The 23,121-nt window shown below is 41.5% G+C and overlaps 1 protein-coding gene across 4 annotated transcripts; it reads right to left on the minus strand.

The window, feature by feature from the left end:
- Positions 1-13,462: 13,462 nt before the first annotated feature.
- On the minus strand, positions 13,463-22,796 carry LOC134028238 (kinesin-like protein KIF23). 4 transcript variants are annotated; one of them, XM_062471673.1, is made up of 23 exons: positions 22,668-22,796; positions 22,073-22,139; positions 21,840-21,968; positions 21,650-21,755; positions 21,409-21,545; positions 21,173-21,285; positions 20,803-20,973; positions 19,907-20,019; positions 19,705-19,826; positions 19,331-19,433; positions 19,152-19,231; positions 18,908-19,027; positions 18,541-18,700; positions 17,934-18,095; positions 17,590-17,756; positions 17,240-17,413; positions 16,743-16,934; positions 16,193-16,486; positions 15,096-15,329; positions 14,528-14,616; positions 14,063-14,147; positions 13,887-13,927; positions 13,463-13,690 (listed from the first exon to the last, which is right to left on the minus strand). In XM_062471673.1, exons 1-23 carry the CDS (start codon positions 22,679-22,681, stop codon positions 13,675-13,677), a joined length of 2,889 nt encoding a protein of 962 aa, XP_062327657.1. In that variant the 5' UTR covers positions 22,682-22,796; the 3' UTR covers positions 13,463-13,674. The 4 variants fall into 4 exon arrangements, with proteins under 4 accessions (XP_062327657.1, XP_062327659.1, XP_062327658.1 ...); XM_062471675.1 differs by lacking the exon at positions 16,193-16,486; XM_062471674.1 differs by lacking the exon at positions 15,096-15,329.
- Positions 22,797-23,121: the final 325 nt, after the last annotated feature.

Consider the following 23,121-nt stretch of genomic DNA (forward strand, 5'->3'; position numbering starts at 1 on the left):
CACATACTTAAATGCAATACAAAAAGTAGGGGGGAAAAGTAAGATTGAAATTTCTGTGTGACTAAGCTAAGCTCACCACCAAACAAATTGCAGAAAGTCGACGTTGCAGTTGCATTGTCACTTCAGCAAGCTACGATGCACTAAGTAGGTGGATAGGAAAATTAATCTTTTGAGGTCAGTGTCGCTAGGAAAGACTAAGCTAAACTACACTAGCCAGGTTTCTACATGTCAAAACAATTAGCAAGGTCGCAGCTGGAGGAAGCTTCAACGCATTGAATCGCATTAGGTGTTTTGCTGTCTGTTTGTTTTGTCTTGTCCGAAAGGGCTGGGAAAATGGCTGCAAGCTGGTTGAGTTGCTGAATTGCATTTCTGCCTTTGCCCAAACTTGCCTCCTTCAACATGATAGAATGACCTGGATGGAGTAGTAGTAATGTTTTCCATCCTTTTCACCGTACTGCAGTCTGCATTTCCCTGCTACTTTGAGTTGTATTGGAGTAAGGGTTATATCCTAATCATTTGCCTGAGGCATTTAAAGTTAACAATTGGTAGTAATCTTGAGGCTCTTGTTCTGGGTAAAGGCAGTATATCTTATGATACCTGCTTGTTCTGCATTTGTCAGTTAACAGTGACATTTCTGCCAATGATACCCCTGGTAGTCTTTATAGTAGCTGTACATCTTTCAACAGGTTAGTTAAAGCATAGCACTCAAGTGGAGAAGAGTTGGGATTTATAAGATCAGCCACACTGGGCCCTTAATGACAGTGGGTGGATGAAGAAATCAGTACCAACACATTGTCATCACAAAGACAACCACAGCCAGTAAAAAAGAATAGGCAGGGATTCACAAGGCCTTAGCAAACTCCACCACTGGCAGCTGCAGATAGTCAAGGACTTGCCAGGAACATGAGGAAAACATCCAACTCTCTTTGGCTGAGAGTGTTTATCCCACAACAATGCTTTCCAATATTTTCTGTTGAAGCAAAACCACAGAGCTTTCATTGTTCTTGGCAAAGGCTGGCACTTTCAGGGGAAAAAAGCTTTACCAGTGTTGATGAGGAACTGGCTTTAAAACAATTGCTTGCAAATGTATTTGTATCTTTTATAGCTCATGATCGACTCATGAAGGACTGCTAGGAAAGGAAAAACTACAACAACCATCCTCCCTACACTAATATGTCAGGAGGTGTGCCAGACAGGAGGCGTGTTGTAACAAACCGTTTCACGGGGCTTGCATGCTTTAAAGCCGGACAAGCATGACGTGGTGCTGAGATGATGATGGAACCTGCTTGCAAAACAAAGCCAGATTTGCACGTTTCCTCACTGTGTGCACACAAAGCTTCTATGTGTGGCTCAGGACAAAGGTCTAATGTAATCTATTTACAATGTCTGTGCTGTGACGGTGTAGCCCCTTCACCATCTACCCTTGTTACATGACAGCAGAGACAATAAAATGTTTGATACGTTTATGCCCTCATGCCATACTCCTCCCTGCTTATTGATAAACATTGCAGAAGAGCACGAGACACAAACTCCCCTAAAATGTTGTCTCACTGAATGGAAGCACTCTAATTGCCAAAAGCTCATCTGCATTTCAATATTTCTCAGTATTGGGCACATTAACTCTTAGGTTAGTCGTAGCTTTGACATATTGAAATGCAGTACGAAGGCTGCGCTCTGGGCGTCAGGCAGTGTGGGGCTAATGCATTTTGCTAATGTATTATTTAGAAAGTGGCCCCGCTAATTGAGTTTTAATGTCAGCGGCCGCTCTCCTGCATGCATCTGACCGAGCAAGGGGAAAGTTTAGATGCTGATAGATGATAGTGGGTCGCTTGCGGCGGCTCCAAAGGTCACGGACGATGCCGGCTGAGCGGCTGTGACCTCAGTTGATCTTAAAGGAAGCAGTTTTTTTGCAGCTTTGCCACTGGTCTTCATGGCAATGCATCACATGTCATGGCTGGCTGTGTAGCGGTTTGAAATGCAGCTTTCAACACTCTTTCCTTTCCATCACTTGACCATTTAAAAGTTACATTTCCAGTCAAAAAAGACTATAACAAAGCCTACAACAGCCAGATATTAAACTTAAACTAATTTCTGAACCAAAAGACAGCAAAAATGAAAGGAGACACAACAAAAGGAAATCAACCTGCAATTATATATATTGTATTTGAATTTTATTGTATATAAGATTAAGGGGTCAACTAAATCTGCTCTACCCTTCGCTATTTATTTTTATTGATTCAAGCTATTGTAAGTATTGCTTTAAAGATAATCTTGTCTTTAACTTACAGTAGCAGAAATATTAAGGTTAGTCTTCTCCAATATACTGTCCATTTGGACTGGTGCTGCTCTGATTTAATTAATGTATTAATAATTAGCAATATTAGTTATGGTATTCATAGTAATATTGCCACACGCTAAATACAAGTTTAGGAGAACTAAGTATTTTGCAAGTTTAAATTTGAATATTTACTCTGTATATGCTTGCAGCAATTTGCATTTTAAACGGTAAGATACTATGTGTTGCTGTTTGGAACTCATTAGCTTTACACTTATTGGAATTATTTTGCAAGTCCACCCCACCTGTCGTCAAAGATAGAAGACACAGAGAAAGGCTCAAGTCTTTATAAGAGTTGCTCACCCAAAGCACAAGATAAGGCAGAGCAATAATTTATTTCAAAAAATCCCAACCCACTAATTAACATTGTGAATTCAAGCAGAAAGTCAGTATTCCTGCCAGTTTAATTGCATTGATGTGCGCACTCCATTTTAACAGCTCAAATAGAGCTGCATTAGCTTCTATAAAGGTCGGTATTGCCTTACCCCTTCGGAACTCAGAATTAGATTTTTTTTAAGCATAATCAAGTTTTACCTGCACACATTTAATGATTTAATAGACTTGAATTAGTTTTCCACCCAAGGTAAATTATGAAGCACAGAATTAAATTTGCTCCTGTGCTGATAGCTTATTTATAGAAATGTGTTGTGCTCAGCTGAGGGGTAATGTGATTATTGGCTGCACTGAATTAACAACATTAACCACATTTGGATATTTAGCTTAGACTTTAAAAGGGTCATGGAAACTGATTATACCCACCCCCCCTCCCCCAAAAAGATCCTTGGTCTGTCTTCCATAACTAATACAAGCTCAAGTCACTATCAATCACTCATGAATAGTAAAATTAGTACACAGGAGGCCAAAGCTTCAGATAAGAGTGCTTTTCTATGACAGGTGGCCCAAAATTAAAATCCCTATTTGACTCTCCCTCATCCTCTCCATCACTCTTTCTCAGCCAAAGAGAACCCTATACATCTCTCCTTGACAGGCTTCTTTAAATCTTAGGAGTTTTATAACACCTATAATGTACGAGGGGCCTCATCCACAGGGGCCTCCATGCTGCTGAGAGCAAGTGATTATATTGCAGCGCGGCTCATCAAACACTACACGGTCAAAACCAGAGCACTCGATATTTCAGACAAGTGAGTTTAATGGCCGTCAGTCCTTGACCTTCTCCACAGGGCCCCATGTTAGTCACTCTCCAGCAATTTTAAATAGAAATAGAATCACAGTAGTGAATGAACAGGGTGATGGAGATGGGGGGGGGGGGGGTATTGGGCACTAGAAAGTTGGGGGGATGTTGAGAGGGAAAACAAAAGGGCGTAAATATGGGAGGGATACGGTCATGGAGTAAAAAAAAAAGGGGGGGTGAGAGAGATTTTGTTCCTCCCTCAGGCCGATCATCTATCTTTCTCTTCTAAAATATCTGACAGCAGGTTGGAGGTCTTGAACGTATCCTGCAGGGCTGTGTTGTCGTGTGAATGTGTTTCTCAAACTGTGTCATGGTGTACTTGGTTCAAGATGTGTTTGTGGGTCCCGGAGAATTGCCCCCCCTGCTGTGCTGATGCCTGGCATGGTCGAAGGCTCAGTCATCCATGGACAGCCCTGGACTGAGGCTTTTCCACATCAGAAGGCGTGGGTGGCGCTGGAGATTGGGTTCCAATGCTTGATCTTTGACAACGCGTCAGACTGAGGGGGCAGGTGAGAATAATCTATCAGACACTGATTTGTCGATTTGACGACACCGGTGTCACCCCGACCAAATAGGATCCCTCAGAACGCAGTGAAGGATATTAAATATTGGGGGAGTCCTGGAAAAACGAGAACATAGCTTTTTGTGGATTTGTGGCTTTAGCTGTTTGATAGGTGAAGCTGAAGTCAAGCCCATGTCATAACCTTGGTTTGGGAATTGTAGTTTTATACTTAAAAGCCCGCTTAGTAAGTATTAAACCAATAACATTTCTTTTCACTTAATTTACCCTCATAAGTCCTTTGTGCATATACTATGATGGCTCACCGTTTACCCACCGATCTACTTACAATTCACTATATTGTTACATCTGTTCCACCTGACCTGCAATTACATTTACATTTAGTCATTTTAGCAGATGCCCTTATCCAGAGCGACTTACAGTAAGTACAGGGACATTCCCGAGGCAAGTAGGGTAAAGTGCCTTGCCCAAGGACACAACGTCATTTTGCACAGTCAGGAATCGAACCGGTAACCTTCAGATTACTAGCCTGACTCCCTAACCGCTCAGCCACCTGACTCCCTTTTTGTGCAATTGTTCTCACGACCACCACTTCACCTGTTAGCGAGTCTATCAACAATTGCAATAATGGGGATTGATTGAGCTCATCCCTCTAGTTCCAGTGCTTGCATCTGAACCATTCAGTTCTGTAAATGGAGCAATTAACATAATTGACTGTACAAGCGCCATTAACATAACCCGCTCGTCAGTGCGATTAGATTAATTCCCATAATGTAAAAGCTCATGTACCTCCATTGTTCTCCATTTCCCAATCCAATGCCACTTCCCTGAAGGTTCCCATATTGTCTTGTTATGTGGGTGATTTGATGGGTCGAAGGTGTTATTGGACTAGCAGAATGAAAGACGGCCATGTGACATCAAAGGTAAGATGGATGACAAACAAACAGAATAGGAAGTGGTTGAACAGGGTAGGGCATATTCTTGAATTATAAGACTTAGATATGATGATCTGCATACAGTACTCTCCTGGTTAGGAGGCCAGCAGAGACAGAGTACCACACACACACACAGTCACTTTGTATCCATATGAGATGTTGCCATAGTGACAGTTAGGCAAGTGGCACACAGGTCTGGTGTGTTTGTTAAATCTGTTGACCTTAAAGAGGTCCTGCTGGCTTGGGAGTATGGCATTAGGAAACCTCCTCTTTAATTTAGCTGTTGGACACAAAACATGTTCTATTACAAACACAACACACTTTCTCTGTATGTCTTGCCCACCCATGATGGCAGTGCGGTAGTCCCCGGGCTTGAAATAGCTTGCGCTGACATAGAAAGCAGCTGTGTTCTGCTGTCCAGTTGTTATTCTGTAGAGTATTGGAATCTCTTCTCAGTGGTCTGGGCCTGTCCGATCTAATCAGGAATGATATGCATTCCTCACCCCCTTAAGAGAGCTAGCCAAACTCCTAAAGGATCACAGTGCCTTCTAAAACTGCTGGCCAAGGTTGCCATCACTTTATATATATATTTTTTAACAACTCACAAAACCGCAGTAGCAAATTATATAATGCATTACTTGGCGGTGGGAGAATTATAACCCCTTTTCAGTCTCTGTAGAAGCATGCTGCAGAGCCGCAGAACACAGCTGCTTTGAGTTTGCCTTTTACCCATCTGTAGTGAGAGTTCTCATGATGTCTAGCACAAAAGGTACAACGCATAACTTATGACAACACAATCCCAAAAAGCCCTCCTGCAGTATAAAAAATAAATAAACACTGTCTCACGCTAAGCAGCACCGACAAATGCACTCAAGAATTAAAAAAAAATCCAGAAGGCCTTTAAGTGATCTTAAATCTTAAATCAAGAGTTGAATTTTGCTTGGAAAGAAAAAATATTGGGTCAATATTTTCAGGGAAGCTGGCCCTATTTGAAAAGGAAGGGTGTCTACTCTAACACATACATACCTATTCCCACACACGCATACCTCTTCCTAACACAAACACACATACAGTGATCTTCTCCTGATGCAGAGTATTTGGCCAGTGTTTCTGAGGGATCAATGTGGCTCCCCTGTCGCTGGGCTGGTCAACACACTTGTTTAGTTTTCCCATGCCCACCACAAATTCTGATATTTTCCCTCAGTGAAAGGATCCATGTGTGTATGGTTTAGACGGGGGGGGGAAAGGAAAAATATCAACAAGTTGTCATTTACATCAGAACAAAAACAAACAAACCCCAGCAAAAAGAGCTGCTAAGGAGCCTAGGGCTTTTTTTTCCGTCTTTTTTTTACCAGGAATCCATTTTATGTGGCTTGAGGCAGCCCACGAGCCAAATCTAATATGGATTTATATACAAAGAAAGTGCCTAGTTTAACATAATGCATATTTAATCATGCATGGACCCTGTAAAGCAATTTAGCTTGAGTAATTCAAAGCAGACTTTGTTTAGAGCCCCCCTCCCACACACACACAAAAAAGGCATCTAAATTGTTGACCCAAAGGAGCTTGAAAATCTCATGCAGGATTAAATGTTTACACTGCTGGTGTATACTTTGGTAAATGAGGTTTGAATGCTGCGCTTGTATCAGTGCTAACACCACTGATCCTGTCAGGGAGAGAACACACACACACAAAAAAAATCGGTAAGCACACTATACACAAACACACACCTTCACCTGTCGAAGTGTGCCCGTTCGCTCAAACTTGGTATTTCCTACATGTTCTATGCCTATCCCAAGCAACAGGATTGTGTTAAAAATTAAAAATAAATCCCTCAAGTTAGTTCATGTCACCCATGTGCTTCTGAACAATAACTCTGGCATTATTACTGAGAGTCTCAGATGATCAGAAAGTTATTCAATTCAGTTATGCAGTTATGTTGCAAGAACTGAGTGAGAGGAAGTGGATCGGGAAGGAGGGGCTAAGAGGATTTGACTGCCGGTAAGTGTTCACTTGTGCAAAATAAAACAGGTTATCAGGTTTATTGGCGATTTCTGGCACCCATTAATAAATCGGCTTAACCGCAGCCTTACAGCTACGCTCGTCCCGCAAATCTCTGTGCTGTAATAACACGCACCGACGAGCACAGATTAATTTAATAACTCTTTAATATTCTCTGTAAAGAGGTAAGGGAGGGTGGGTGTGCGCTAGTTGCGTCCGAAAGCATATGGAGGGACTTCCTGCAGAATGGAGTATGCTATGGTGACAGATTGAATATTACATAATAATGTCATTTATATTCTATTCAGATACAACTGGAGTGCACAGACTTGGAAGTGAGGGAGTGAGTATGAGAGAGAGAGAGGATTTGTCTGAGACCGAATGTAGGGAGAGACAGAGGTCTGTTTGAAAACAGGGACTGGAGCATCGTACATTGTGCAGCACTGAGGCAGAGTCTGAGACAGGGCCAAAATATTGCCGGATTTACAGTTTTCCGAAAACAAATGGAGTCAGTCTGACATGTGGGGTAGGTCCTTTTATGATAGAAAAAGTATCTTTACCAAACACAAATCTTCATTACAGCCATGTTCACATCCCATAAAGACCATGCTATCTGCTGGCTTCACCCCTTACAATTAAGCCTCAAGCTTTCTCATTGGTCTTTTCTGGTTTGCTACCACCCACTGCACCCACACCAATTGGCAGAAAACAAAGACGTGGTCTGCATGTCAACATAATTGACTCAATTATGGTTCACATTACTAGTAGGTTAGAATGTTAGCCTAAATAACCTGCAATTAACCAACAAACACTTATCCCTCACATCTCACAGACACAAACACATGCAAATGCAGGGTGGGGTTGGAGTGTTTTAATAAACCGATTGAACTGCAGACGATGTCACAAGAATTGGCTCCATTTGGCTCTCGCCTGCAGTAAAGGTCTCCATCTGTTTTCTATTGCAGCGACAGTGGAGGAAAAAGGGATGAGGGAGGAGAGCAGTGAGAGAGCAACTGACGACACTGACATCTTATGGCTGCGGCTGAGATCACAGGCTAGACAGCCGCTGGTTAATGAGTAGACAGAGCAGTTGAGGGGGCTGAGAAAATCATGAATATGACTGACTGAACAAACTAACCAAACTGTATTTATATACTACACATGTTTACTTGGCCAATTTGTTAGGTACAACCATCTCATAAAAGGTGTTGTACTCGGTTAGAATTGTTCAATGTGTACCAGGAAACAGTCACTAGATTATTAAACCATGGGAAACGGTGTGTGTGCTTGTGAGTGTGTATGTGGGGAAAGTCGACACTTTGATTAGGTACGGAGACATAACATAATGGCAAGTTTGTGGACATTTGAATGCGTGTGAGGTAGTAAACTAGTCCAGGCTTTGTCCTTGTGGGTTTTCTCAAAGGACAGGTGTTTGAGAGGGGAAGTTGAACAACAGGGACAAAAGATTTGTTTGCATAGCACAGTGGATGATTTGTGCAGCAAGATTAAACGCTAAGGTCAATGTTGTACCTGTAAAAGCACTCCACAAAGAGTGGCGTTACAGTTGTTATTAATGTGTGTGTTTAAACTAAATACACACACTTACATTATGTGTGTGTTTGTTTGAGGGTGGGGGGGAACCCTTTTAGCTGGGTCAATAGAAAGCCTGACTTAGGCAAAACAAGTTTAAAGCAAGTCGCCTGTGCTAAGCGTTTCAGTGCTTGCTGGAAGTTCGGCATTTACCTCTGGCGCCATGTGAAAGATTTGAAAGGTCAAATAGTGGAAGCCTTTGAATGATCACAAAGTCCCACTCACACATTTGTATGTAAACAAACACATGCACAGACTCAGAAACCTACTCTGTATTGACCTTGAGGCCCTGGCTTCAAGTCACACATTGTGACAAAGATGTGCTTGTCACATGACTGACTACCATTCACACAGACAGGAGTTCATCAAATGTTTATGTATTTTTAAGTTTTTCTTCCCCTTGTCTTAACATTAACAGCTAAGTATTTGATGTGGGAGAGAAGGAAATATGTTGAGTTTTGTAACCTGCCACTAAAAATATTGGATGCAGTGCACCGACTAGTGTATTGTATATTTTTGTTGAATATTTGTAATTTGCTATACTCAAACAATCATCTACTGAATCATAGAAGCCATTTTTCAAAATGGACACTGCCAATCATCAGTGAGTGCATTTGACTTTTTAAAATGTTTGATTATTGGCTACAACTGGCTATCGCTGTCCAAACATATTGCCATGGTTCTGACCCATATCATTCTAACTCATTAATTTTCATAGGACAACACACAAACATTTACACACAAGACAGCTAGAAACAAGACAAATAATAATCTAACATTATCTACATACAGTCTAGTCAGCCCTAAAAAGGAGATAAACCGTAAAACTGGCTACATTTGAAAAACCGTTTCAGTGCCAAGATTAATAGCTATAAAACCTTGGGAAACACTTTACCCTACATGGAATGTGTGAGTGTTTGTGTGTGAGTGTGTCGGTACAGCAAGGTGCTATAAAAACAAGACACTCCAACAGTAAACTCCCTTGACATCTCCCACTCATGGTTCCGAACAAAGAAAGAACCAAAAATGCCTGAGGCAGAGGGTCAGTTCCTTCCATGTACCTACAATACGGTGAGGATGACATGGCACTTGCTCTTTGCACTCTACTGCTTACAACACATGTTGTAGCTTCTGTTATATGGTTGATCTTGTATTTATTGTGTAAGGTTTTTATCTTTATGATCCATTTACCTTTTGGACACACTGTAAAAACATCTAATAGAATAATAAAGATATCAAAATTGACTCGGAGAAACTTGATGAGCATCAACATTTTGTTTTCAAAGCAAACCATGGTTTTTATTAAACCTATAACTTTGTTCATAATGGCTATGGAACAATCTTTGTTGGAAAAATATTATTTAATAATGGTGTGTGTTTGTGCATGCGCGTGTGTGTACACAATAGACGCTTTGTAGTTAGCCATTGTTAAGGACGTTTACACAGGGTCAACAAGGATGAAGATCTAGGGAACAATGAACACAGGAGGAAAGTCAACTTCAGAGAAGCATTGTTTACCTTAGAAGAAAGGGGAAGGAGAAAAAGAGAGACTGTGTTGCTAAATGGAAATGCTGCAGAACACACAGTGCTTTTGGAACAACTGAAATTCCAATCACAGTACTGATCTGAAAGTACTGAAAGACAGATTTTTCCAGGAACTGAAATACATCCCAACATATAGTAAAGTAGAGGTGACTTTCCATATGAAAAATGTTCCTCGAGGATTTAAACTTGTCAAAGGTCCTAAATTCATGAAAGATACAAATAGTACTGTCAAAAGCTTCAGAGCTTAAGGTCAAAGTGATAGTTCACTGTCATGAGAAGGTAGGTCTGCGCATGAAGAACAACTCATAAAAGCTCTACTGAACTGTATATTTGTTTTCTCAGACACATACACACAAACTAAAGTGAAAATACCTAGGGTAAAATAAATAAATAACACCCCAAACATGGTGGACACACCCAGAGCTCTTGTTCTTCAGTTCCGGGCCCGCCGTAAGACGATATGATGGCAGCTTTGATACACTGTTCCCATGCAAACACCAGGTACAAGGCGGATAAGAGGGTATTTAAGCAGCCATTAGCAAGTGTTTGAGTAAAAGGAGCCATTTAGAAAAACCACAGAGCCATGTGATATTTGCTCCAGCAGTGCTTAAAGGCTGCCTGGTTAAACAGCACAAGGGTCAATATTTTTACAGGCAGGCCTGGAAACACTGGACTGTTAGAGCTGGAAGACAACTGACAGCTGTGCCCCCATCGCCCCTCCCCATCGCCCCTCCCCATCGCCCCTCCCCATCGCCCCTCCCCATCGCCCCTCCTCTGGCTGAAGCCCGTTCAAACCCGGCCAACTAGAAGTCAGGTTGGACATCCGGAATGAGTTATACCAGTATACTTTGTGTAATACTGTTAAACAGATATACCGGAGTAGAGTATTTGCAGGGATCCTTTACTTATTTCCTACAATCATGAAAAAAATCTCAGCTGTTAAAGGCGACCAAGCAGCATGGTGGGTTGAGATCCAGCAGCCACTGGTAGTACCATGTAATATTAAGGAAAACAGGGATTTGAGACATACAAAGCATGCTTGGTTGTCAAAATGGATACAGTAGTCTAAAAATAGGGTTAAAGCTAGTCACACTAAAGCCTGTACATTGAGTAGAGATCATATTGTGAAGGCACCTACAGGACAGTTAAGGTACATCTGACAGAATTATAAAATACAAATTAATCAACAAACTTTTAATATATATATAAAAATACTATCTGTAAATGCAGACTAGTTGTAGATGCTAAGAAAAAAATAACATGTTTAGAAGGGAAATATGAACCTTTGCAGGACCTTGTGTCAAAACTGAATATGAAGGCCATGACAGGGTGAATTTGATCGGCCATTCTCCGCTCCAGCGTGGAAATCATATTCCAAAGTCGATGTGCTAAGTGCACATCGCCTATTAACTTTCATTTCCCTCCCGCTTCATCGAACGCAAAGTGACAATGCTGCAGTTTAGGGCGAAGGAAGACAATGACAGGGCCCCAGCCAATCAGAAGAGCAATTCAGCATTGCTTTGACCTCGCTATCATGGCTGCCCAAGCATTCACTGTGAAATAAATCCAGTCAAGCAGCAGAGGAACCTGGGAAATGTGGTCTGTCCAAAAGTCAATATCCATGTCTGACAGCTAAGGGGTCATGCTTCCATGGACACACTGCAGGTTCTGTCAGGCATACACTTCCAACATTACGTGTCACTCACTGGCAGATTTGGAAGGAGACTGACTGGATTACTACTGTTATGCCTTTGTCAACAATTAGTATATGGGTTCCAAATCCCAATAAAATATTAATAGAAAATTCAAACTTTACACACAACCCTACGCCACATTTACCATGTTCAATTGAAACAGCTTACAAACAGTAGGAATGATGAACAACCCATACATTCATGCCTTATTGTTCATCTTGGTTGAGAAAATTGTTTTAAAATCAGAACTAGGTTTTGTGGCCTTGAGTCAAACTGCTTCTGATGCACACCTCAGAGTTCCACTGTTAAATCCCAGTCATTTCCCCAAGTTACATTGAAAAGGTATCTGCTGCCACCTGCTGTTATTCAAGTTTGTAGCACAGATTCTCTCTCAAGTGTTCCTTATATTTTTTATTTGACACTGTTTTCACTTCTGTAATGAAACTGATGTCACTTCAATAAATCCAATCTACTCATCTTAATATGTGGGTAGCATTTGTATATTAGACACTGCTATAAGGAACCTAGCTCATATACAGCATTTCTGACAACCAAAAGGAAAAAAGGAATATTCTCTTTCATCTCTGCTATCCATAGTGGATGTCGACAGAACATACATCACAGACATTCTCCTTTAAATGAAGATACAGTGCTAGCCAGGACACCCCAAAAAATACCTTTTGCAACATACTGAAGAAATTGACATGACAAATGAGCGATGGTCAGTGCTGCTCAAGACTTTAGTGACAGCTCAACACAATCTAGCATCAAGATTGGCTAGTGTGTGCTCCTAACATCGTTTGCATTCATCGTAGATGGAGTGAGGAATATGGAGGAAACAAGCATCGGCAACAATGTCCGTTTGTTGGCACAGAAAACTGTGCTTAGCAAGCCTCCGCAAGAACACTGCGATCATCAAATGCAGGCCTATTAGAGGTCACCAGAAGATTGGTGATTCGGCCTTTGTCAATTACGCCCCAAAACTATGGAACAAATTACCCATAAATATTAGGGAAGCAAATACGCTAGACATTTTTAAAAGACAGCTTAAAACCTACCTTTTTACCAAAGTTACTTACTTACTTCAAGAAAGCCTTTCAGTCTAAAGTTTTTCTGTAATTAAGGCAAATAGGAGAAACGTGTTGCTGGCTTCCGCCAGGGACACCAGTCAAACAATATTTAGTCTTTCACAGGTGGGTCAGAGTGCTGTCATGATTGACAAGGTCACCCCAAGATAATTCTCTTAAAATGTAAATTTTCTTTTTGGGAAAGAGTTGTGTTTAAAAACAATTGAAAGAAGTCCAGGACATTTCAAATGGCAGACAAAACAATCATTCACTTTGAGTTTGAATTGATTTACTGTAACAAATGCTATTACATAACTAGAGTACACAGGGGGGAAAAAAATTGTACAAGCCATTATATACAACCAAAAACCTTTTCTCATGTTAATAAAAGTAATTAATCTAGCTTGCCAGTCATGTACACACACGCGACGGCAAGCGCACACACATTGTATGAACTAAGCATGAAGATCAAAGAACAAGCTTTCAGGAGAAAGGCAACTAAACTTATTGTTAAAGAATCTGTTTGCATATGTGTGTGTGCAGGGGGTGATAAAAGCTCATGTTGATTCTACATTGAGTAGCTAATTGTCTGTTCATGTGGACATATGAACATAATTCCAATATTACAAAATAACAAATGTCACTTACAGGAACATTCATGATCAAATATAATATAAGGCCCAACTTCCAAAAATGTAAAAAGATGCATAGTTTAGACCAAAGGTCAAGTCATTGGTCCAATGCACAAAAGTAATCCTCCATTTAAAAAAATGGTTTCATCATTCCTTCCAAGTGCTAGGGCTTTCGGCGTCTGTGTTGAATGAAAAATAAATAGAGTAGGAATTAGGTACAGTGAGATCAAAGATAGCAGTTCATATTCAACATATTTTACATCAAAATGTCTATGAAATTGGAGAGAAAGGATTTCTTTTTGGATATTTCTATTATCCCCCAAAATTCATTTTTTCTTTTTTTTTTTAAATGAGGCGTGTAGTTGCTGAGCTTACTTTTGATAGCCGTAAGCCGAGCTTGTGCTTGCAACCGGAGCCTAAAAAAGAATGGGTTATTCAAATATGGTTGCATCCAAAACTGTCACTGTCTTTCAAAAATGAAAGTAACTACCATGTTTTGTCCCACACAACTCAGTGTTCATGTTTTTCTTGTTTGTGGAGTTGCACCTTACCTCGTTCTCAGTGTCATCCCACTCCATTTTCCTGTGGTCCTCTGCCTGTCTGGGGCCATCCCCTGATCCGGATCTTCTCTTACGACTACATCAAAATATCGTCCATGTTAACTTTCAAGTATGTGATGACCAACACTTTAAAGACATTTGATCACAACTTTGACAGAACTATACTTTACATAGAGCTGTGACGTTAAACAAGTTTGAACCTAACTGTTCAGTACAAAGCCTCAGATGTCTTTAAGACTAGATGCAAGTTACCAAATTTATGCCTTTAAGGACATGGCATGAAATACTGACCTCACACCATCCAAAACACTCAAATCCTTCCAATTTCAGAAATGATTGGTAAAGTAGTAATGATTTACATCAACCAAACATTGTTCATAAAAGTCCAATGGGAAACTATGTACATAATACATGTTGAAAGATCACCTTTTCATTTTGAACTACAGAAGGCAGTACCTTGAGGTGGATGGGAACTCCTGTGTCAGTGTTTCAATGTCTGTGAACTGCACAGCCTGGCCACCGCTTCTCGTTCTGAACACGTCACCCTGAGGATTCACACAACCTTTAGGAGAAGACGCTTCTTCACACAAGCACTCGAGTGCTCCCTCAAACATATGCAGACATGTCAGACTTTGACAGCATTTCCAAATGGTGATTGACCAAAAACATGGGTAACTCGATCCTACGCACTGCAATGAGAGCAGTCCCTTCAGTTCCAACTGGGAAACAACTGGAGGAGAGAACTTTAGTTATCGAACCATGTCTTGATAAATCCAAACTAACGGATGCCAAGAAGGCAGCTTTCATTTCTGTTTGAAACTAATCACAGCTGTAACTTCTAAAAAGCATCACTGCTCAACAATAAATAATCAACAATAAATAATCTAACGCGTTACGCGACAGATGGTAATTGATGCTAATACATTCTAAACTAAACCAACTGAAGTTGATGGCAGTGTCGAAGAAAAAAAGAGCAATCAGAATTGTATAGGCGCCCCAATTGGAAGCAGCAATCAGTCTTTACCTTGATCAGCTTGGTCTCAATCTCCCCATCGGAGGCAAGCTCCTGGTGTGTTAGCACATACTTGTGGCATTTAGAAAGAGCTTTCTCGCTGGCGGCCGACACCTTGATTGCACTGGGTATGATTGGCTGCATGACAGTGCCTAAATCCAAATTAGAGGGTGGTTTGTGGTCTACCCATCTCTCCCCACCCGCTGAGTGCGAGCGACGGTGAAGGGGGCGAACTGGCGTCGCCGTCTGATGAAATTCCCGGTCGCACGGTAAAGGACAACAAACCAGGAAATTATTGACAAATGGCGGCGGAGTTTTGGGGTTAGTTATAGGCGCTCTTCGGTTAATGAGGTAGGGTTAATGCAGTGTTGAATTAGCAGCACTACTGAAAGACCAGTTCTGAGCATTTTCTTTTTTTAATTAAGGGGTTTGGTTTGATATTGGAAACAGAAAGGAAAAAATCTGTCAACCCATATTCAACAGCTATTTATCAGTCTATTCTGGTAGTACCAGTCAGTATGTCTACACTTGAATTGCCGGAAAGATTGCATGTTTTTGGTATGGTACCTTGTGACATTTTAGTCACTCAACACATAAATAACAATGTTCTCCCAGTAATGCCCCATTTTTATAGGCTGTAACAATCACTGTTTTGAGAATGCTCATAACTCCAAAGTAGAGTCCGTCTCTGACACAGGCAACAGCATTAGGAAATTGAAGGATAAAATGTGGATTTGGTCAGTGTTGACAAATAAATGAGTGGTAAGACAATGAGGGGAAGCAGAGAATTAGTAGGAAGCAGAAAATTTTTCCAAAAGGTTGCAGGTTCCAAAGGTTGCAGTGAGCTTATAGATGGAGCAGCTACCCACTAATACGAACACACAATGACGGGAAGAATGCAAGTTCTACAACTAAGGGAAATCTCAAGGAGTTTTCTACAGCAGGCCACACACGCACGATCAAGGAAAAACGGCAAGCTCTACAAGCATATCTGGAAAAGCTACTGCAGATCTATGCAGTAGCTGAAAACACATCAAATATATCTACTGAACATCTACGGATGCAGTTCTACAAATGAAGAAGTTCTAATCACATGCACATAGACTGACCCTTGAGCCTGACTCTAGGTCTAGCTTGTAGGAGGGGGTCTCAGAGGCGGGGGCCCAGCGCTGGCCGCACCTGCGGCCCACACTGCTGCTGACGTAGGGGGTCCAGTTACTGTTCCTGTGGGTCCCGGGGGGCTCCCTAACCTGCCTGGCCTCTAGAGGGAACTTCTGCTCCCAATCAGAGATGCAGGATGCTACAGACACACTAATCGAGGTGGAGGAGGAAGGGGGGGGGTGGCCCTGAACTGCTTTGACCTTTGCCTGGTGTTGGTGGCGGGAGGGCGTTTTGCTGGAGTCCTGTAAGGGACGGCGAGGGGGGGGGGGGGGGGGGGGTAGGATATTGAAGCTGCAAGTTGAAGTCTCAAGCTGTCAAATGTGGTACATGCAAAGCTTGTAGAAATAGACAAGAGCCATAACTTTGTGTGATTTAAAAAACATCCAAAAACTGACAAATGAGGAGCTGGGATATCACATTTGCTTGGAATGGAGTGACACATACACCTTGGACATGCCATGCATTACAGACAGAGGGGCGAGGAGGGAGGTCACTCACAGGTAGGGGCGTTGGCGAGGCAGACCTCTTCTGTGGAGCTGCACGGTCCCTCTCCCGGGAGGGCCTTTGGGGCTTCTCAGGTCGCTCTGTGGCGTTGCTCTCCGTCACGATGGCCTTCAGCTGCTTTAGCTTCTCGTCCTTCACCCACAGCTTGTTCTGCAACTCCATCTGCTTGGCATTCACACGCCTCTCCTGAGGTAGGCAGAAGGCCAAAACAAAACATTATTAACTAAAGTGACTGATTACCATCACTGTGAGCTGTAGCACTTTGAATGTACCGTGAGGTGCCATTAAAAGTGCTATTAAAATGCAGTCCATTTGCCATTATAGACCCAACTCTTCTAGAAAATAACATAAGAATTCTATAAATCAATATGTCAATAAACTCCCAGTTCCATCACTTCTAAAAGCACTCCTACCAGCTAAGTGTTGCACAAAATACCCTCTCCCTTCAAACCAGCTAAGCCAATCGTTCCAGGTATTGAGGTGCTACTTACACACTCCTTCTCCCACTTGTGCTTGGTGTCGGTGACCATGCCCTGCATGCGCTGCTCCATGCGCCTCCTCTCGGACAGCTCCCTGTTCAGCTTCTGCTCCCGGCTCTCCAGCTCCTGCTTCAGGGAGCGCTTGTCCTCCTCGTAAATGTTGGTGGTTTTCTGGAGGATGTCGATCTGAGGATGAAAGGGATTAGATATCAGTTAATGCCACGATTTCTATTATAGCACATCAAGTGAACCCGTTGAACCAGCCTAAAATCACATTTTTATCTAATCAAGCTGTAAGTAAATAGATTTTGTTCAGACATACGCAATATAAGTCTATAAAACCTCACTACTGATTTAGGTACCTTGTATTCCAGCATTTTGGATTTTTTCTCCAGACGTTCAATCTCAGTCTTCTGGTTAGAGATGACTTTTTCCTTCTCCCCCAGCTTCCCCCTCTGGTCTTGGATAAAGTTCTCCTTGGCCATGAGGTTGCCGTCAAACTCCTGCAGCATGGATTTGAGTTTGTTGGCTGTGAAAGAGAGGTTTGTTATTGAAACCTAACTTAGTATAAATGTGAATGTCTATGCAAGTGCCGAATTTCCTCATCTTGATAGACTGCGTAGCAGCTGGCAATGACAAATGGTTGTCCGTGTCCAGTTCCCTGTCCCTCCTTCAGGTCATGGATGTGTGATGTATAGTTCTTCACCAGTCTTGGAGTACTGCTCGGTCATCATCTGGCGGATGCGGTGTCTCCTCTCCAGCGCCTCGATGAGGCGAGGCATGGTCTGTTCGTCTGAGGGGTCCACCATATCAATGGAGGGCAGTGGTGGAAGACTGTCCAGGAGGTGGTTCAATACCCCTGGGTCATCTTAGCCAAAGCAGAAGGAGAACATGACAGGTTTATTCTTTCTGTTCTATTCTTTTTTTTTTTTTTTTTTGGGGGGGGGGGGTTGTTCAAACAATACAATGCACTTGTGTGTATTACATTGTGATTCTTGAGAAAACTTTTTTATTTTATTTTTAAAAGGTACAATATTGGTTTCTACACCTTTTGAACACTTTCATAGCTTGAAACCAAATATTCATGATCAAAAAGTCATACTTATGTGTGTATGTTTAAAATGAGCTAAATACATATTAATATATTTGTGCAAATTAGAAGTTGTTTCATAAAAAAAAAAAAATTGCCTTGACTTTTCAAGGCCTGGACATTTGATTTCCAGGTTTTCAGTGATAATCGAACGTTACATAAAACATTTTGAATTTGAATATGAACTGTCAGATATAAATTGTGTGCTAGACTTGAACAGTACCGATGTTGCTGGGTCCCCCAGGTTCCTCCAGGCGCTGGGTCAGCTCATCCCTGAAGGCCTGGTTCCTGTGTCTGCGGCCCGCCGCCAGGCTGCAGATGGGCCGGTCCACAGGCCGGGCAACCTCCACCTCCTGGGTCATCTCCGCAAAGCGCATCACCAGCTGTGAACACAGAGGTAAGGATAGGTAGGACTTGCTTACATGCATGCATGCACAAAATGTTCATAAATGATTGTTGATTGCTTGCTAGTTTAACATTATTGCTCATATTCATCCCAACACATTTTATTAGTGCCTAAAGTTTCAATAACAAAGTATCTGATCAAATAAAAGAGAAGGTTTCAGAGAAAAATGGTCCACAAAACATACCCCAGTTTCTTCATAATCATCAGCTTTTGGGTTGACACACACCACCATTCTGACTTTGCCTTCACCGTCAAAGTAGTTCTTGAACAAATGAGTTACTTTGGAGTCTCTGTAAGGTACCATCTGCAACAGAAAACAAGTTACATCGTCACTACAAGTACACTGGGGAGGTTTTTAAAAACAAAATCGTGCAAATACAAACATTTATCTCTATATATTTTTAAAAACTGAAACAAATGTTCTAGACCTTGTTTGTCCCACACATCTGGTTCTCTCGTAGAACCTCCATACATGTACGCAGCGTCATCAGAGACTGGTTTATGTTGCCTGGGGAGGAGACACGGCATGTACAAACTTAGTACTGGTCACATGGAAACAAAGGAAAAATCCTGGGAATATCAGAGTGGTGTTGGTTCCAGAAGTCACCTGCTTCTCTGAGGCGGCTGCCCTCTGCTCTGGTCCTACTGGTGCGTTCGCTTCCAGCCAGGTCCACCAAACACAGCTGGCTCACAGTCACCTGGTTTTTATCCTATAAAACAAACACACAGGCGTACGATTCATATAAGTAGCTCAGCTTTTATCTTTTTTATTAACTTTGAGTATTATAAGCCTCTTTACACAGTAGGAGTTTCCTTCAGAAGGGTGCTCTGTATATTTTGCCCTTTGAAACCAAGCTAATAAGCACGCTTGACTAGGTAAGCAAAATCTGCATGATTTTCAAAGCATGATATAGATACAGGTGCCTACATGGAGAGACTTGTTCACTTAATATTAACACCAATATCAAGGTTGTTTCTTACCTGTAGAATGTAGTCCCCGTCGGCATCCAATGGCGCCTGGGCCAGTTTGACTATGAACACACTGTGGGAGCGACTCGACTCGCGGTTCAGCTGAGTGTTTGCTATCCTCCTTTTCTTTTGACCTGGATCAAAGCACAGACAAATAAATCAGATAATCAAAGATTGTAAACAATGGCCTTCTCCAGTCAAATGTTTCACTCACCCCGCCAAAACACTTCAAAGGCTTCTTCAGTGGACTTCACCTCGACCTCTGTACATCCAGCCACATACATGTTGTGATTCTGATCCTCACGAAGAATCTTAGACTGTGGTGGTCTGATACAAGATAGAAAGGTTAGGCATTGAAAGACTCAAATCAAGCACAAATTATTCACAATTGATGGAAAACCAAGATGAATCCAACTAAACTGCAATGACAGTGAATGAAATCCACTAAACGGGTAGAGATGAGTCTGCATTTGTCATTACAGTATATACAGCATTACAATCAGAGGCAGGACGCACGAGTTTGAGCCATTCCGGGAAGCTTGAGCCTGATTTGAGTCAAAGACAAACCACGCAGAGCCAATCACACTGCTCACACAAGCCCCAAAGCGACTACCTCTAACGAGAGGGGAATGGGGAGTAAAGTCTCCTTACTATCATATAACTCATGCCATAAGCAGGGAGTTTGATTAGGAGGGTATGGGGAAGGGATGATAGGAAAACATGAGACTACATGTACTGCCCAGTTACTAGCGAGAAGGGGGAGGGGTAAAGGGTGGCATATTGTATACACTGGTAACATACACAAACTCAGGGTTCCGCACAGGTGTGCCTCCACCCAGCCACCTAATGAAGACAAAACATGTCAATCTCTGATGTATAGCACATAGGCCTAGACCTCCAAGAAATACACTACAGCAAAAAACTGCAATAATTCACCTCCACTTCCACAGTGATGGTCACACAGACAAATATGCTCATCAAAGAAAAGGGCCACGCAAGAATTTACTGTAGCAGACTCAAATTGCCACTTACAGGGTAATTCTATTGAAATACCTTCAACCAAGCCCATCATAGCTAAATTGGAATTATGGAAAAGAGCATTTGACTTACTTGGGTCTAATAGGGTCATAGGGCACCTCCTCCAGGAGATCATAAATGTAGTTGTTGTATATTTCAATGTAGGACACAAACACACTGTAACAGCTGTCCTCATCCACTCCCTCAGACCTGCAGGCCTCCTCTGGGTCAATCATGTCTGCACACTCTGGGTCTGGTTTTTGTCTAAAAGAGATCATTTAGACAATAGTAGTACACTTTAACAAGTATTTTAGTAAGCAACAACTAGTAGAAAGAATAGACCAATAACAAAATTCCTTAATAACCTGATCTTTACATTACAGAATATGAACTGAGAAATATGAAAAAGGTGTTGCCCGATTCATTTATTTGTATTTGACAACTTGGTTCAAGAAATACATACTTTGAGGAAGGAGTCTTTGGCACAGACAGTTGACACTCTCTCTTCTGCCTCTCAAAAAGGGCATCAACTTGGTTCTGGATCTCCATCCCATTCTTGTCATCTGTCCTAAAGACCTGAAAACAAGAAAATGTTCACCGTTCTAAACAATCCTATTACAGGTTCCTTATTATGAAGACGTGAATACACTAAACCCATACTATTCAAGTACAGACTGCATTAGAACTCTTGTTTCTTACATATCTCTTAGCCTGAAAAGGGCTGATGCTGTTGAAAAGCATGTCCAGTGAGCGAGGGAGGAGTCCACCTTCTCCAGGTGATCCAGTCATGGTAAAGGTCTTTCCACTTCCTGTGACACCATATGTGAAAAGCAGACCTAATGGCAACAGAGGAAAACTCTTCAGTAGTATCACAACCAAACAAACAGTGTGTACTACTAATTGGGAGCTTCTACCAATGGGTTGTTTTTTGCTCACTTACCATTTTTACAGTGAATGAGATCCTCCACTAGTGGTTTGGCAACATCTTTAAACAACTCGTTTTGGGTTGTCTGGATTCCAAAAACCTTCTTGAACGAGTATTGAGTCTGAAAGCCAAGAGAGAAATGTGTACTGCCATTTCTTAGCAAATTTGTCTTCAATCCCAGGTAAGCATGTTGTTACACTCTTACCTCTTTGTATTCTCCATTGCGGTTGGCTTTAAGGCCATCAGGAGCATGCAGCTGAATAGTAGAGCTGCTTATCATTTCTATACAACACTCCTCATCCTCTGCTCCCAATGGACGTATACGACAGTACACCTAAACACAAAAAAGATCAATGTAATATCTAATGTTTGACTTTGACATGGTAGGTGGTGTTAAGTCTTATTTGGAAAATGTAGTTAGGATGGCAGCCAACTTACTCCAACCGGGTCTTTCTGTGTGTTTGACGTTTTCTTTGTGACTGGCCTCCGAGGAGTTTTTCCCTTTCTGTCAAGTAAATACATGGATTGAGAGTACAGCAATAGCAAGTATAATGGATAGGTTGATAGTTGCTGGCCAGCTACACACAACACCAATCAAGAGTTTATTGAAATATACCAAGCGGGTGCTAGTACGTAGATTAAACAGCTGTGACTGCCTTCCAAGTAATTAAACAAATCAAGCTCCAGCTGGCTAGCTAACTACTGAACGTTTAGCATGTCTAATCTGTAGATACGTTATCAAATTTAAATGATCAAATGTTACATATAAATGAGGGCAAGCAATTCATTATTGTCATAACATTTCTCCAGAGACGACATTTCAATAAAAACCACTCGCTACTGCTAGACCAGCATTATAATGCTAGCTACACGGTAGCCTAGCCCTAGTAGATAACTAGCTGTTGAATGTTAGTTGTTGAATGCAAGTGGCATGCTACGTCATCAATAAGGTAACTGTCGAGCATGCAACAGTCCTTTCACTGCATAACATAATCGTAAACTAAGAAACAAATATATACATATATATACTCACGTTGGTCTCTGCATTGTGTAGGGCAGCTATATTGTGTTGTTTATGTTACCAGACAGTGAATTGAACTCGGTTGAGCGGCCCTTCTATATTTGAAAATTCCCTCTCGTAAAACCTCTGTTTCCGGTTTTGTCTTTAAACCAATAAAATCTCTGACAAGCGTTGACGTCCCGCCCCAAATTACTGTGTAGACCCCAGGGAAGCGGAGCTTCGTCTAATCTCAAATTTGGGATGAGAATTGGAGATCTGTTAGATAATTTTTATATATTTCATCTATAACCTACGCTCATGAGTTTTTATAATAGTAGACTAATATTAGCCATATCAGCCCAAAGGAGATTCATTCAAAGTAAATATATTGATGACGCACAATAATTAAAACATAGGTAGCGCCTAGAAATAGTTAAAGTAAATGTTCCTATTTTGACTGTGAACTAATAGTTCTACACAAATTAAG

Source organism: Osmerus eperlanus, chromosome 10 (genome assembly GCF_963692335.1).
Source record: "Osmerus eperlanus chromosome 10, fOsmEpe2.1, whole genome shotgun sequence".
Classification (NCBI taxonomy): domain Eukaryota; kingdom Metazoa; phylum Chordata; class Actinopteri; order Osmeriformes; family Osmeridae; genus Osmerus; species Osmerus eperlanus.

What these genes read in the sequence shown, in the direction of transcription:
- LOC134028238 (XM_062471673.1), bottom strand. An exon ending in CCAAAATGCTGGAATACAAG is followed by an intron (nt 17,414 to 17,589) that starts GTACCTAAATCA and finishes TTTCATCCTCAG; the next exon opens with ATCGACATCCTCCAGAAAAC. An exon ending in GAGTTCCCATCCACCTCAAG is followed by an intron (nt 14,148 to 14,527) that starts GTACTGCCTTCT and finishes ATTTTGATGTAG; the next exon opens with TCGTAAGAGAAGATCCGGAT.